This window comes from Anolis carolinensis, unplaced genomic scaffold (assembly GCF_035594765.1).
Source record: "Anolis carolinensis isolate JA03-04 unplaced genomic scaffold, rAnoCar3.1.pri scaffold_11, whole genome shotgun sequence".
Lineage (NCBI taxonomy): Eukaryota > Metazoa > Chordata > Lepidosauria > Squamata > Dactyloidae > Anolis > Anolis carolinensis.
In genome coordinates this window covers 23,180,906-23,198,090 of record NW_026943822.1, presented here as the reverse complement: position 1 = coordinate 23,198,090, position 17,185 = coordinate 23,180,906, and the positions used below count along the sequence as shown (strand labels likewise).

The window sequence follows — 17,185 nt, the reverse complement described above, 5'->3', positions numbered from 1 at the left end:
ATGTTAGGCAGAAGGAACTCTAAAGTAGCATGCTATGCTAGTAATATATATATATAGTATATAATATACAATAATATGTATATACAATATAGTATATTATTATATATTTGTGTACATTGTATATAATATACAATATACAATAATATATAATAATATAATAACATGTAATACTGATAATAATGTTAGGCAGAAGAAACTCTAAAGTAGCATGCTATGCTATTAATATATATATATATAGTATATAATATACAATATACAATAATATGTATATACAATATAGTATATTATTATATGTTAGTGTATATTGTATATATAATATACAATAATATATAATAATATAATATAATAACATATAATACTGATAATAATATTAGGCAGAAGAAACTCTAAAGTAGAATGCTATGCTATTAATACATATATAATATACAATATATAATATACAGTATATAATATACAATATACAATAATATATAATAATATAATATAATAACATATAATACTGATAATAATATTAGGCAGAAGAAACTCTAAAGTAGCATGCTATGCTATTAATACATATATAATATACAATATATAGTATACAGTATATAAATATATATATATAGTATATAATATACAATATACAATAATATGTATATACAATATAGTATATTATTATATATTAGTGTACGTTGCATATAACATACAATATACAATAATATATAATAATATAATATAATAACATGTAATACTGATAATAATGTTAGGCAGAAGAAACTCTAAAGTAGCATGCTATGCTATTAATATATATATAATATACAATATATAATATACAGTATATAATATACAATATACAATAATATGTATATACAATATAGTATATTATTATATACTATAGAGGATTAACTACATTGTATATATACAATAATATATAATAATATAATATAATAACATATAATACTGATAATAATGTTAGGCAGAAGGAACTCTAAAGTAGCATGCTATGCTAGTAATATATATATATAGTATATAATATACAATAATATGTATATACAATATAGTATATTATTATATATTTGTGTACATTGTATATAATATACAATATACAATAATATATAATAATATAATAACATGTAATACTGATAATAATGTTAGGCAGAAGAAACTCTAAAGTAGCATGCTATGCTATTAATATATATATATATAGTATATAATATACAATATACAATAATATGTATATACAATATAGTATATTATTATATGTTAGTGTATATTGTATATATAATATACAATAATATATAATAATATAATATAATAACATATAATACTGATAATAATATTAGGCAGAAGAAACTCTAAAGTAGAATGCTATGCTATTAATACATATATAATATACAATATATAATATACAGTATATAATATACAATATACAATAATATATAATAATATAATATAATAACATATAATACTGATAATAATATTAGGCAGAAGAAACTCTTAAGTAGCATGCTATGCTATTAATACATATATAATATACAATATATAATATACAGTATATAATATACAATATACAATAATATGTATATACAATATAGTATATTATTATATATTAGTGTATATTGTATATAATATACAATATATAATAATATATAATAATATAATATAATAACATATAATACTGATAATAATGTTATAATGTAATACAATATAATATTGATAATAATACCATATAATAATATCAATTGTATATTACATGATATATGAGCCCTGGTGGCGAAGTGCGTTAAAGCACTGAGCTGGAGACCGAAAGGTCCCAGGTTCAAATCCTGGGAGCGGAATGAGCGCCCGCTGTTAGCCCCAGCTCCTGCCAACCTAGCAGTTCAAAAACATGCCAATGTGAGTAGATCAATAGGTACCGCTCTGGCGGGAAGGTAATAGCACTCCATGCAGTCATGCCAGTCACATGACCTTGGAGGTGTCTACGGACAACGCCGGCTCTTCGGCTTAGAAATGGAGATGAGCACCAACACCCAGAGTCAGTCAGGGGAAAACCTTTACCTTACATATAAAACTGATAATAATATTATAATGTAATACAATGTAATACTGATAATACCATATAATGTTAATTATACATTATATATTACCTGTATGAATAATAATATAGTACAATATAGTAATACATAATGCTAATACTGTGCTATGATAATAATATAATATATTGTATGTACATATAATATTGATAATAATATTATAATGTAATATAATACAATGATGATAATAATAGCAAATAATAATATTAATTATATATTATATGTTATGTGTAATGTTACTAATAATATTACAGTATGGTGGTATAGTACAATATGGTAATATGTAATGCTAATATTGTGCTATGATAACAATATAATATATTGTGAGTACATATGATATTGTTAATAATATATTAATGTAATACAATATAATACTAATAATAATATTAATTATATATTACATATTCAATGTAATATTATTAATAATATTACAGTATAGTTGTATAGTACGATATAGAAATATATAATGCTAATATTGTGCTATGATCATAATATAATATATTGTATGTACATATATTGTTAATAATATTATAATGTAATACAATATAATACTAATATTAATTATATATGATATATTACATGTAATATTATTAATAATATTACAGTATAGTGGTATAGTACAATATAGTAATATATAATGCTACTATATTATATTGTATGTACATATAATATTGATAATAATATTATAATGTAATACAATATAATACTAATAATAATACCAATCAATAATATTAATTATATATCATAAGTTATGTGTAATATTACTAATAATATTACAGTATAGTAACTATTCACATTATAAACCCAAGCTTGGTGTGACAACACGTGTTAGGTCAGCTTACTACTGCAGGGAGAAGCCCCTCCCATCGCCCCGCCCCTTCAGAGAGAAGCCACGCCCATCCTCAATACCTTCATGGGAGATCGCCACGCCCCTTTTGAAATCGTCCACGCCCATCTCCCTATCATTTCTGGGAGAAGCTCCGCCCGTTTTGAGATAAGCCACGCCCACCTCTCGGTTCCTTTGAGAACTATCTGGGAAGGGGGCGGGTCTTTGTCTGAGAGGCGGGACCTCTTCCCAATCTCAACCAATCCGATGCCAGGGCGAAGGGAGGCGGAGTGTTCCGATTGGCTGCCGGGGGATTGGTTGCCAGAGACAGGAACGGCGAGGCCGAGGCGTCCTTTTTTTCCTCTCAGGTTGAACCGAGGAGCCGCCATCATTGCCGCCTCAAGAGCCATGGCTTCGACTTCGTGGGCGCCCAAGGTGAGAGCAGCCTTGCCCGAGGAGAAAGGCGAGGGCGGCCTCGGCTCCGTTTCTTTTCTCCTCAGGAGAAGGACGTTCGCGTGCTTGCTTCGAGGGGGAAGTCTCGCGAGGTTTCCTGCTTTTCAGTTGGAACTCTCGCGAGATTTTATCCTCTTGTCCCCTTACCCTCGTTTGACCTTGCTCCTTTTCCTCAGCACAACAACCCTGCCAGGTAGGACAGGGCGAATTGAAATTTTAGATTGAACTCCAGGCCCTGGTTTGTTGGGTATATAAATAAATAACATCCCCATGCATCAACGACCCATCCCAATTTATATCCTACTCTTTTGTCTTTTATTTTGGGAAATATATAATACTTTGGATCTCACAACAACCCTGTGAGGTAGGCCAGGATGGCATGTCTGGGCCCCAAGGTCACTTTGTGTTGACTTTCATGGCTCTGAGGATTTAGACCTAGATCTCCCAAGATTAACCACAGCTTGGCATTGGCTGCGTTGTCTTGCTGATCAAGGAGTTTGACCTCTAGTAATTATATCCTTCTCTATATTAACACACAAACATATACACTATGTATGTATGTAGACACACATACACAACACGTATACACACAAATACATGTTTGTTTTAGTGTGTGTATATATATATATATATATATATATACCCAAACATTTATGTATGTATACACAGACACACATATATATTTATACACAACACTTATACACAAAAATGTGTGTGTTGTATTAGTATATATTTTACTGTGTGTGTGTGTGTGTGTGTATATATATATATATTACATACACATACTATATGGATACAAAACATACAGTGTGTGTATATATGTACCCAAACATTTATGTATGTATGTATGTATGTATGTATACACACACGTATATATTTATACACAACACTTATACACAAAAATATGTGTGTGTTTGTATTAGTGTGTGTATATATATATTACAAACATACTATATGGACACAAAACATACAGTGTATGTATATATGTACCGAAACATTTATGTATGTATGTATGCACACATGTATATATTTATACACAACACTTATATACAAAAATATGTGTGTTCGTATTAGTATATATTTTACTATATGTATGTATGAGTATATATATGTATATATGTACCCAAACATTTATATATGTATACACAGACAGACACGTATATTTATACACAGCACTTATCCACAAAAATATGTGTGTTTGTATTAGTATATATTTTAGTATACGAATATATATATATTATACACACACTATATATACACAACACATACACAGAAATATATGTGTTTGTATTATTATATATATATTATATTATTATATTTTGTATTATTATTTTATATATTATATATATACACAAGCATATATATATACACACACACACAAGTAAATATAATAATGTATTTGGAATATAAATCAAGTATTATTAATTATTAATTATATTAATAATATAATATACTTTATTTACACTGGGAGCCCCCGGTGGCACAGCGGATTAAACCACTGAGCTGCTGAATTTGCTGACCGAAAGGTCATCAGTTTGAATCTAGGCAGCGGGGTGAGTTCCCGCTCTTAGCCCCAGCTTCGGCCAATCTACCAGTTTGAAAACATGCAGATGTGAGTAGATGAATAGGTACCGCTTCGGTGGGAAGGTAATGGCGCTCCATGCAGTCATGCCAGTGGCCACATGACCTTGGAGACGTCTACGGACAATACCGGCTCTTTGGCTTAGAAATGGAGATGAACACCAACCCCTCAGAGTCAATGTGTTGCCGTCACTGTGTAAAATAACTATATTTCTGTTCTCTGTCGAATTCCTGCAGGTCTTCCGCTTTCTAGGGGGTTTCAAAAGCCAAAAACAGGTGACCAGAAGTTTTGGTAGTTCTGTGAGTATACTAGTATAATTTTCTTTCCCTTTTTAAGAAGTTTCTCAAGGAAAGGGTCTGAGAAGCAAAATAAAACCAAGCTTGTATCATCACCTTTATAATTTACCTGTAGAATTAAATGTGCATGTTACATTTAACTTACAAACAGGGATCTCCATATTTTGGGAGAAAATCATATTGAACACTATTAAAAATCCCAACGCATACTTTTTTAAAAAAAATCTCATTTAGTATCATCTGAAATTATATCTAATGACTCCAATTAGCTACTTGATGGCTGGAAAGCATTAGGACTGGGGGAAAAAGTTGAGAACCTTCTTACCTTCTGCACCATTATTTTGAATAATGGGCAATATACTTTTCGCTATCTAGAGTAGAATGCCCGGCTTCTTAGTTCTGAATGTATGTGTTAATTAGATCCGTCAACAATCATGGATTTATTGATGTGTATCAGAATTTATTCTCGTAATATAGTTAACGTTTTCCTTCTCAGCGTGCGTCGATGAATTTGCTTCCATCTCGATCCTGTTGTTTTATCTTGCAGTGGATTCATGTTTGATGCATGAGCAAAAAAAAGTATATTTTGATTTTTTTTGTTCTTTTTGGTGCATAAATGATAGCACGTATTTCACAGATAGGATTAAAATAAGAAATGTAGCTTAGTTTCCTTTTGATCACAGGGGAACAAATCCTTCATTAATGAATCCCTATCCCTGGATAAAAATAAAGTTAATAAATACAGATCAATCCGTTGTTGTTGTTATATTATTATTATTAGACATATATTGTTGCATGGGTTACAGTGGCTTTAATAGTGAGGTATTTTCTCACAAAGTCAGGAGATCTCCAAGTAATTATTTCCTGATTCAGAACAGCTTTTCAGGACACAACCGCAATGCAGTGACACAACAAAGGAATAAAACCATAAAGAAAAGGAAATTGTCACAGAGGGTTTGTAGCTTTTGTCAGTTAGGAAAGGTTACGAACGAAGATAGGATTGTCAGATGAGTTAAGCAGACGCCTTCAACTATATTTTGCAGCATACTCAAACTACAGGTGATTTGTATTTGTGAATCTGTGTTTAATTGTGGCATCCGTTTGCGTCATTATTCTTTTATCTCTAGACTCAGACAGTAACTTTGATCCCAGGCGATGGCATCGGACCCGAAATATCAAATGCCGTCATGGAGATTTTTGGGGCGGCAAAGGTAAGGTTAGGCTTTAATTTACTGATGTTAGGCTTTAATTGGATGTTAGGTTTTAATGTTATTTTCATATGCGGGGTTTTATGTCAATATTTGTTTGTTTACGGAGGCGTTTAATGTTTGCCATTGTATGTTGGAATCCGCCCTGAGTCCCCTTGGGGAGATAGAGCGGAATACAAATAAAGTTTTATTATTATTTATCATTATAAGCTAATATGGCTGGATTTCTTCACTCAAGTGAATGAGGGGTAATGATCAGAAGAATGACCGACCTTTTGCTCCAAGGAAGGATCTGTGTCTCCAAGCGTCTACTCTTCCTTTTAGAGGAGAGCAATGACTATATGTGTGTGAGGATATGTATGTATTTATATAGGTGTGTGTTTGTGTGAAAGAGAGAGAGAGAGAGAATCCAATGGCTTTTCCCTGTTTGGTGAGCCTGTAGGATGGCACAAGGTTTTTGGAAAAATGTGATTAAAGAAACCAACAAAATGATTACTTATAGGGTTAAGAAAACTCCAGGAAAATGCCTTTTGGGGCTTTTTAGAGAAAGAATTAGCAAAAGAGATGAAGAAATATGTCAATCTAGCTATAAGATCCCCCATGATCTTATAGCACTTTAACTTCCACCATGTTTACAAGTCTCACTTAGTGCACTTTTGCCCAGTTCATTTTTATGATTTTATTGCTGTGTTTTAACTTGTGTTTTATTAATGGTTGTTATTTTATTTTATGTCTTTTAAATTTTCCTTTGCGTGTCGTTCGGTACTTTCGTTTTGTATTTGTAAGCCGCCCCGAGTCTCCCCGGGGAGATGGAGGTGGGGTACAAAAATAAAATTATTATTGTTATTGTTGTTGTTGCTGCTGCTGCTGCGAGATAACAGTGAAGTCTTGGAAGGGGGAAAAGGAACTACTAATAAAGGACTGGAGAGAAAAACTATTAGGCCAAATTCAAATGGCTACGCTATCCATTGGCATTTGGGGAGGAAATAATGAAGCGTTCACCAAAAAATGGAGGCTGGTGTTTGGATATTTGGAAAGAAAAACAAGTGTGGATTTTAAAGTACAGTAGAGTCTCACTTATCCAAGCCTCGCTTATCCAAGCCTCTGGATAATCCAAGCCCTATTTGTAGTCAATGTTTTTCAATATATCATGATATTTTGGTGCTAAATTTGTAAATACAGTAATTACAACATAACATTACAGCGTATTGAACTACTTTTTCTGTCAAATTTGTTGTATAACATGAAGTTTTGGTGCTTAATTTGTAAAATCATAACCTAATTTGATGTTTAATAGGCTTTTCCTTAATCCCTCCTTATTATCCAAGATATTCACTTATCCAAACTTCTGCCAGCCCGTTTAGCTTGGATAAGTGAGACTCTACTGTAGTCACAAAGGGAATTTATTAAAGCAGATACAAGGGTAGATTTGAATAGATACAATATTCGCAAGGAGTAGGTGGAGTGTTTATGGGTGTGGGGATGGAGGGAATGGGTCTGGTAGGCTGTTGTGACTGTATAGTTTTTGTTAGTTTGTTGTATTATTTGTTTTCTTTCATTATTATTATTATTATTATTATTACAATATTTATATCCCGCCCTTCTCACCCAATAGGTGGCTTACAATAAAACACATATATAAAATTGTACAATACATTGGGAATCAATTAAAAAGTTATTAAATTACATTTATTTGTTTGTTACTTGTATACAATAAAAACAATCAACCTAAACAGCAGAAGGTGTCATGCTAGAGGGCCTCAATATTCCTGTGCTGTTCTGTGCTTCAAAAGCTTTGACTTTGCCCCGTAGTTTAGACACAATAGCTGCCATCCCTCCTAGCAGCGAAAGCAAAGCCACATGAACTTCATGGAAAAGGGGATAGTCCCTTGGAGACAAGCCGAAAAAGGCACCACTGATGGGTGCAGGTTTTAAAATTAGACCAAGTGCTTTGACAAAATTCCTTCTACATGTCAGACCGATTCCAATCCCTATGTAATAGTCTTGTCCCAATCAGTAGTCAGACATTTTCCAGAAAACTTTAAACTTTGGAAGTGTTCTTTCCCCAGTAGAGATCTGTTTTCAATTTCCTGCTCGGCTTGAATTTAGTAAACAAGACTTAAAGAAACGCATAACATGTTGTTGCACTATGTAACCATCTAAACACATTTTGTTTTTTCAACAGGAAAAATGACCTAAAATTTTGTTTGGGTGGGAAACTATTGCAGTGTATTTGATACAGCTTTGCTGTTTAGTGTCACAGTTGCATTCAGGGCTGTGAGTTTTAAAAGCTATTTTAAGTGTATTTATTGTATTTTATCGTGAAACAATTGCATTTAGGCTCCTGTTCAGTTCGAAGAGCGAAATGTGTCTGCGATCCAAGGACCGGGAGGGAAGTGGATGATCCCTTTAGACGCCAAAGAATCCATGGACAAGAACAAGATAGGACTGAAAGGTATTTATTTCCCTTTGCAACAAGGAGAGGCATCCGTTCTCACTTCAGAAGCCTAATGGTGTATTTACACTGTACGATTAATGCAGTTTGACACCACTTGAACTGCTATGGCTCAATGTTATGGGATCTTGAGCGTTGTAGTTCAATGACGCACTAGCACCCTTTAGCAGAGAAAGCTCAAATCCTGGTAAAGGTACAGCTTCCATGATGCCGTTGCAGTCAAAGTGGTGCCAAACTGTGTTAATTCTACAGTGTATCTGCACCCTAAAGCCATATCGGGTCACACCCAGAACTCTGAATTGCAGATCCAGAAACAAGAAGAAAGAATTGTGTGCTTGGAATGCCTATGGACGGAGGCATTCTACCGCATTTTCCCCAAAATTAGACCAAATAGGGCTTATTTTGAGGCGATGCAGAGCAATCTACATTTATTCATGTACGAAAATCTTCATTGGGTATTTAAAAAATACAGTGATATCCTGAGGTATGTAGAACAATCTACATTTATTCGTGTACAAAAATCTATACTGGATATTTAAAGAAATACTTACGGTAATTACAATTTATATTATCATTCATTTTAAATATGTCGATACTATTATTTATTTATATCTAATTATATAGTACTATTATTCAGTAATTCGTGTGCTGCTGCTGATGTACCAAATGTGTCTGCAGTGTCTGTATAACAATCTTATTGGAGCTTATTTTTGGGATACGGCTTATATGATGATGAGCACCAGGCTAGGGTTTGTTTTCCAGCTAGGTCTTATTTTGGGGAAATAGGGAGCCATGTCAGTCATAAGTAAATGCCTCGTCCCCTCAGATTAAAGATTTGAATTTATTTATTTATTTATTTCTCACATTTCTATCCCGCCCTTCTCACCCGAAGGGACTCAGGGCGGCTTACAACAGTGGCAACCATTAGATGCCCATACAAACCAATATTAAACAGCACATAAAACAGTTAAAACTATTAAAATACATTATGAATTAAAAATATACATTTCAAACATAAAATCAGATGCATTCCTCCTCATGCTTTGTCCATAGTTCAGTTCTTAACTCTGGCATTTGTGCTCTCAACTGGTATTCTGCTACTTTCCTCGTTGTCTTCGTCGCAGGCCCTTTGAAGACGCCGATTGCAGCTGGCCACCCGTCGATGAACCTGTTGCTCCGCAAAACCTTCGACCTTTACGCCAACATCCGACCCTGCGTCTCAATCGAAGGCTACAAAACCCCCTACGCCGACGTCGACATCGTCACGATACGGGAGAACACGGAGGGCGAATACAGCGGGATTGAGCATGTGGTATGTTTTTCTAAAAAACAATAGCAAGCCAAACCATTCCTTCCCCAGTTCCCCCAAAAGTAATGCACATTATCTGGGCAGAAACCCCTAATACGAGCCCTGAGTCCCTTGAGGAGATAGGGTGGTATATAAATAAACTTTTTATGATTATTATTATTATTATTATTATTATTATTATTATTATTATTTAATTTCAAAACAGCAGTGTATATAGGCATGATTGTTGTTGCTTATTTTGTAAATAACTCGTTTTATACCACTCTTGTGTGTGTTTTTCAGATTGTTGACGGCGTCGTCCAGAGTATCAAACTCATCACCGAAGACGCCAGCAAGCGTATTGCTGACTTTGCGTTCGAATACGCCAGAAACAATCAGAGAAGCAAAGTGACAGCCGTGCATAAAGCAAACATTATGTGCGTGATCCTCAGTTGTTTTCTTAATAATAATAATAATAATAATAATAATAATAATAATAATAATAATAAATAATAGCAACTTTATTTTTATACCCCGCCTCCATCTCCCCGAAGGGACTCTGGGTAGCTCACATAGGGCCAAGCCCGGATAGTTACAATAAAACGAAATAAAGTATATACTTAATACACTTTATCAGTAAATAAAAATACATCAACATAAAAACATAATTATACATGATAACATAATAAAAATAAATTAATGACAATAGTATAGTAATAGTAATGACAATCTTCTTGCCTTGCCTGACAAAGCTTCCATTTGTCAGCCAAGTTTTGCCAAAGTTTAGATTTTATTCGTTTTCTTTCCACTCAATTAGCTATTGGCACAATAACCAATTGATGGCATCCACAGTTAAGTGAGTTTATTGGTCCTGTATCCCATCAAGGATACATGGAAGAAAGGACAGGATTGTGCCTGTTGATCCCACCCTTCCAGTCATCCCCTTTTCAGTAGAAGGAAAACACAATTAAATGTATTGAAGAAGTCCATATGATATACTGTTTGCATCTCAGCTCAAACCATGGAGCTTGTTGTTATGTTTTTTTATGGAAGTAGATCATGTCCCTCTCCTCATCTCTGGATATGCTTCTGATTTATTTTGGATCCCTTTATCCTCCTGTATCAACATAACAATATAATAATATATACCGTAACAATATAATAATATATAATACTAATATTATGCTATACTAACATATTATATTGTATATACATGTAATATTGATAATATTATAATGCAATACAGTATAATAATTGTATACTATATATTAATGTGATATTACTAATAATATTGCAGTGTAGTGGTATAGTACAATATAGCGATCTATAATGCTTATATTGTGCTATGCTGATAGTACAATATATTGTATGTACATATAATTTGTAAGCTGCCCTGAGTCCCCTTTGGGGTGAGAAGGGCGGGGTATAAATGCCGCAAATGAATAAATAAATATTTTTGTTTACGCGCAGGCGAATGTCCGATGGCTTGTTCCTGAAGAAATGCAGAGAAGCGGCGGAGAACTGTAAAGATATCAAATTCAATGAAATGTATCTCGACACTGTGTGTCTGAATGTGAGTATATATGAAGGCGCACGATAAAGGTGCTTCATATAAATATTTACAAACAGCAGCCTTTATCTTGTTGTTGTTTTTTAGATGGTGCAAGATCCAACGCAGTTTGATGTCCTTGTTATGCCAAATTTGTACGGTGATATCCTGAGGTAGGCAGGCCTGAGCTGATATAATGTATGTACATACTAGTTCATAGTCTCTTGCATGCCCAGATATAATTTCCTAAAGGGTCCAACTCAGGCATGGGCCAACCATATTTTTCCATTTCTTTCTATGCTTTTGTTTTCCTTGCAGTGACTTGTGCGCGGGATTGATCGGAGGCCTCGGGGTGACGCCAAGCGGGAACATTGGTGCCAACGGAGTGGCCATCTTCGAGTCGGTGAGGCCGTTTTGGAATTACATTCTGAAATGAGAATTGTTTTTAAAAATTCAGGTGTTCTATTTATTGTTAAAGTAAACCTTTTTGGCTGCGGCTCTTACTATTTCACAGCAATTTAAATATAGGCTGGAAAACAACATTACATCCTTTTTTGAGCATATTTATTGAGCATTTTCAAAAAGAAAAGAGGAATAAAGAAAAGAGCATGAGGGTAGTGGAGTTCTGACTGGGGTGCAATTGCCTTATTTATTTATTTATTAGCGACATTTATATCCCGCCCTTCTCACCCCAAAGGGGATTCAGGGTGGCTTACAAGCTTATATATACATACAATAAATTATATTATTAGTATAGCACAATATAAGCATTATTATTATTATTATTATTAGCGACATTTATATCCTGCCCTTTTCACCCTGAAGGGGACTCAGAGCGGTTTACAAGTTATATATACCTAGAATAAATTATATTATTACTATAGCACAATATAAGCATTACATAAGCATTATATATTATTATATTGTACTATACGACTATATTGCAATATTATTAATAATATTGCATGTAATATAAATATACAATTATAATAGTGTGTTGTTGTTATTATTACATTGTATTACATCATAATATTATTATCAATATTATATGTATATACAATATATTATAATATCAGCATAGTATAATATGATTATTATATATTATTATATTGTGAAATTGATACAGGAGACATGTTGGAAAGAGGTCTTCCTAGCCCCTCCTTCTCAATTCCCGAGGCCAGATTCTCTTCTATTCATAGTATCACAAGGCACCTTTGTTTACATGTTCATCATCAAATCATAGAATTGGAAAATATCCCCTAGGGCCAACCTTATTCTGCCATGCAGGAAAAGCACAATCAAAGCAGCCCTGACAGATGGCCATACATCCAGCCTCCACCACATCCCGAGGCAGAGAGTTCCACTGTTGAACAGCTCTCCTTACAGTTAGGAAGTTCTTCCTAATCTTCAGACGGAATCTCCTTTCCTGGAATTTGAACCCATGGCTCCATTGAGTCCTAGTTTCCGGGGTGGCAGAAAACAAGCCTGCTCCCCCTTCCTTATGTCACCCTTTCAAATATTTAAACTTGGCTCTCATGTCTCATATATACTTACTAGCTGTGCCCGGCCATGCGTTGCTGTGGCGTTGTCTGGTGGTGTCTGTATTTTATAGGCAGTGTGGATCAGGTCTAAGTGAGGCCTAACTCTGCCTGTCCCCTGGGCTGAGTGGGTTGCTAGGAGACCAAGTGGGCAGAGCTTAACCTTCTAACTGGCAGCAATTGGATAAAAACAATTCTTCCTCTCCCTCTAATTAGGACTTTATTTTTCTTCTCTTTTTGTTGTATCAACCTAGAGGCATGGATGAGGGGTTGTGCTATCAATTTTCGAGGTTGTGGGGTGTTTAGTTTTGTTGTTTTGTTGGTCGCCAGGATTCCATCACTCTTTTATATATATAGATTCGAACCTGCACAAAATTATAACTTTTTATTCAGAATGTCCACCCAAGCAAGCCCATGTCAAGAGCGTGATTTCGTTGCCTTGCAGGTCCACGGCACAGCTCCGGATATTGCCGGGAAGGACCTGGCGAATCCGACGGCGCTCCTCCTGAGTGCGGTCATGATGCTGCGTCACATGGGGTTGCAGGAATACGCCACCAAAATAGAAGACGCCTGCTATGCCACCATTAAAGACGGGAAGGTACGTCTTGGCCAGGGATTCCTTGACTTGGTGATGTGATATAATAATAATAATAATAATAAACTTTATTTTTATATCCTGCCCCATCTCCCCGAAGGGACTCGGGGCGGCTCACAACATGGACAAGCCTGAAACAACAACAACAACAACAGCTTGGGCCCTCCCTCCAGATATTTTGGACTGTTGTACCCCAGGCAATCCCACAAACCAGTGAACCCTGTTCGCTGTTCTGGATAGTTCAAGTCCTGTCTTGTTATGTATTGATATAAAATCCAAGTACAGTAGAGTCTCACTTATCCAAGCTAAACAGGCCGGCAGAAGCTTGGATAAGCGAATATCTTGGTTAATAAGGAGGGATTGAGGAAAAGCCTATTAATCATCAAATTAAGTTATGATTTTACAAATTAAGCACCAAAACATCATGTTATACAACAAATTTGACAGAAAAAGTAGTTCAATACACAGTAATGTTATGTTGTAACTACTGTATTTATGAATTTAGCACCAAAATATCACGATACATTGAAAACATTGACTACAAAAATGGCTTGGATAATCCAGAGGCTTGGATAAGCGAGGCTTGGATTAGTGAGACTTTACTGTATTTTTATAAAAAGGTTTAGCATAATTTGGCACTTTGTATTTTTAAAATGTGTTTCAGTATCGACAGGAAGTTTTTGAAATGCTTCTCTGATATATTTGCTTTGTTCTACCTTCTTCACCCCACTGACTATGAACTTTTCTGTCCTTTGTAGTTTGGTAAAGGTTAGGAATCTATCATTTTAAGTTCAATATTATTGTTATGTATGCAGTGTTTAGGTATGCCATTGCCAAGAGACTTGCAGTTTGTATTTTTAAAAGTTGCATGTACAGTGGAGTCTCACTTATCCAAGCCTCGCTTATCCAAGCCTCTGGATAGTCAATGTTTTTGTAGTCAATGTTTTCAATATATTGTGATATTTTGGTGTTAAAGTCATAAATACAGTAATTACAACATAACATTACTGCGTATTGAACTACTTTTTCTGTCAAATTTGTTGTATAACATGATGTTTTGGTGCTTAATTTGGAAAATCATAACCTAATTTGATGTTTAATAGGCTTTTCCTTAATCCCTCCTTATTATCCAAGATATTCGCTTATTCAAGCTTCTGCTGGCCCGTTTAGCTTGGATAAGTGAGACTCTACTGTATATTTAAATGTACAATTATGCAGGTTTTTAATGTATGTTTTAATTTTTATTGTAATTTTTTAATTTTGAAAGACTTTTAAATCTGATGTAAACTGTTTTTCTGATGTATATGTTTATATTGTAAGCCGCCCTGAGTCCCCCGATGGGAGAGAAGGGCGGGGTAGAAGTGATGTAATAAATAAATAAACCCATCAATCTCAGGCTGATCTACAAAATGGACTTCATCGTCTGTTAGGAATTGTGGAAGCTGAAGTCCAAAACACCTGGAGGGAGGGCTGAAATTGGCCCATGCCTGATATAAAAGCTTCCAATCTGCTAAACCGCTTTAAATTGCTTTAATAAGCCAATTAAATCGCTCTCAAATCATAACTCGCACCCTCTTCTTCTCCCTTCCGCCGTTTCAGGTCTTGACCAAAGATTTGGGAGGCAACGCCAAGTGTTCGGAGTTCACCGCAGAGATCTGTCGCCGGGTGAAATTAGCGGAATAAAAAAAAATCCACCTCTTCATATCATAACCGGTTTTCAGTCACTCCTCATTCGCCGTATCTGCAAATGTACATTCATTTCATTTGCTTTTTTTCTCGTTTGAGAGGAAAGCAAACTTTTAAAGCAGGGGCTCTCTTTTTTTTAATACATCCCACCCGAGGCATTCTTGTGCCTGCCTTTGCTTTACTATTTGTCTCCCTTATTTATTACACTTCTGTTGGTAAACGAAATATATAACTGTGAGCAGACATTGCATGAAATAATGTCCTCTGGTTATCATTGTCATATTCTGGAAACGCTTGACGCTAATCATCCCCCAAATGAAAACAAATGAGTTGGGCTTTTAAAAAAAATAATCAGGATACTTTTATTGTTTTGTTTTGGCAATCTGCTTTCCATGTAGGAAGTGTATATTCAGACAGTCTTTTAAAAGCACAAGGAAATAAATATTTTCTTCCTTTTTTTTCCCCTAATGGGATGTGAAAACTGTCCTTGGAAAGCACCGACTTCAACTGCCACCATTCCTAACAGCCTTTCCCCCCTTAGCCAGTTAAGTTTATTCTTCACTCCCTCCGTTCTGAAACCTAATCTGGCTTCTCGGGAAAACTCCCGATTCACAAGGGAACTGAGAAGGCTGAGGGGGAAAAGGAAAGGACCTGAGGCTGTTAGGAATGGTGGGAGTTGGAGTCCAAAACACTAGAGAGTGGTCCCAAGTTTGCCCATAACTGATCTAGACAAACACTAAATATATAATGTGCAAATTCTTGTATCCAAAGGCCTTTTCTGTTGTACTTGAGCTTATCTAGATAACATACATATATATATATATATATATATATATATATATATATATATATATATTTTCAGTTTACATTTAAGTCTTCCTCTTCAGGGATTATTAGGAGTGCGAGGCACTCAAAAGAGGAGACGCAGAAGCAGATAAAATATATATATTGCAAGGTTAAGGCTAGTTGGGGGACATATCGTTGCCGCTGAAAAAGGTGAATGAATAGGGTGGCATCACTGATTTGTGAGGGTTTTTTTCCCCTTTGTGTCCCAAACCAAACAGTTAATGAAAAATAACCAAAGGAATCGAGGAATATTTTGGTATTAGAGAAGGAAGAGATGCAGGGAAGTTGCGTGATTGGCACCTGTACATCTTCCATCACTTCTACAATGCTGCCTTAGTGAAGGGAAATGTGCAAATGGTTAGCGTGGAAGAGGTCAGATGTTATATTTTGTGCATTATGTCCCATCAGAAGTATGAATATTGGAGCCTTTGGGTGCCCAATGTCCACAATGCAGCTTCCAGTTGGGCCTCCAAAAAACTCAAAGAGATTGCAATGAAGAGGCCGTGTGTTTCCATGTTTGCTTTTGTACCACGCGGATACTTTTCTCATCTTTCGACAACGAGCTTCTCCGATCCTGGGAACAGCACTTGAATGTGTTTACTTTTGCTGCTGCTGCTTCTTTCTGTCTGTTTGTCCGTCTCTTGAATTGTACAAAGCGACCGGGATTGACTCTTCTTCTTGCGCACAAAGTGAGGAATAAACACCTCCCAAAGCTATACACAGCCTTTGGCGTTTTTTCATTCTTGGGGCGGAAAGAGACCCTTAAAGCACTCTGAATGATTTACTGTATA

The 17,185-nt window shown here is 34.9% G+C and overlaps 1 protein-coding gene across 1 annotated transcript; it reads left to right on the top strand.

The window, feature by feature from the left end:
- The first annotated feature begins 3,176 nt into the window (after positions 1-3,176).
- On the top strand, positions 3,177-17,110 carry idh3a (isocitrate dehydrogenase (NAD(+)) 3 catalytic subunit alpha). Its single transcript, XM_062963582.1, has 11 exons — positions 3,177-3,333; positions 5,170-5,232; positions 6,357-6,440; positions 8,778-8,892; positions 10,017-10,204; positions 10,484-10,617; positions 11,651-11,753; positions 11,838-11,902; positions 12,048-12,132; positions 13,713-13,865; positions 15,462-17,110. The coding sequence occupies exons 1-11, from the start codon at positions 3,307-3,309 to the stop codon at positions 15,543-15,545; spliced, it is 1,101 nt and encodes a 366-aa protein (XP_062819652.1). The 5' UTR covers positions 3,177-3,306; the 3' UTR covers positions 15,546-17,110.
- Positions 17,111-17,185: the final 75 nt, after the last annotated feature.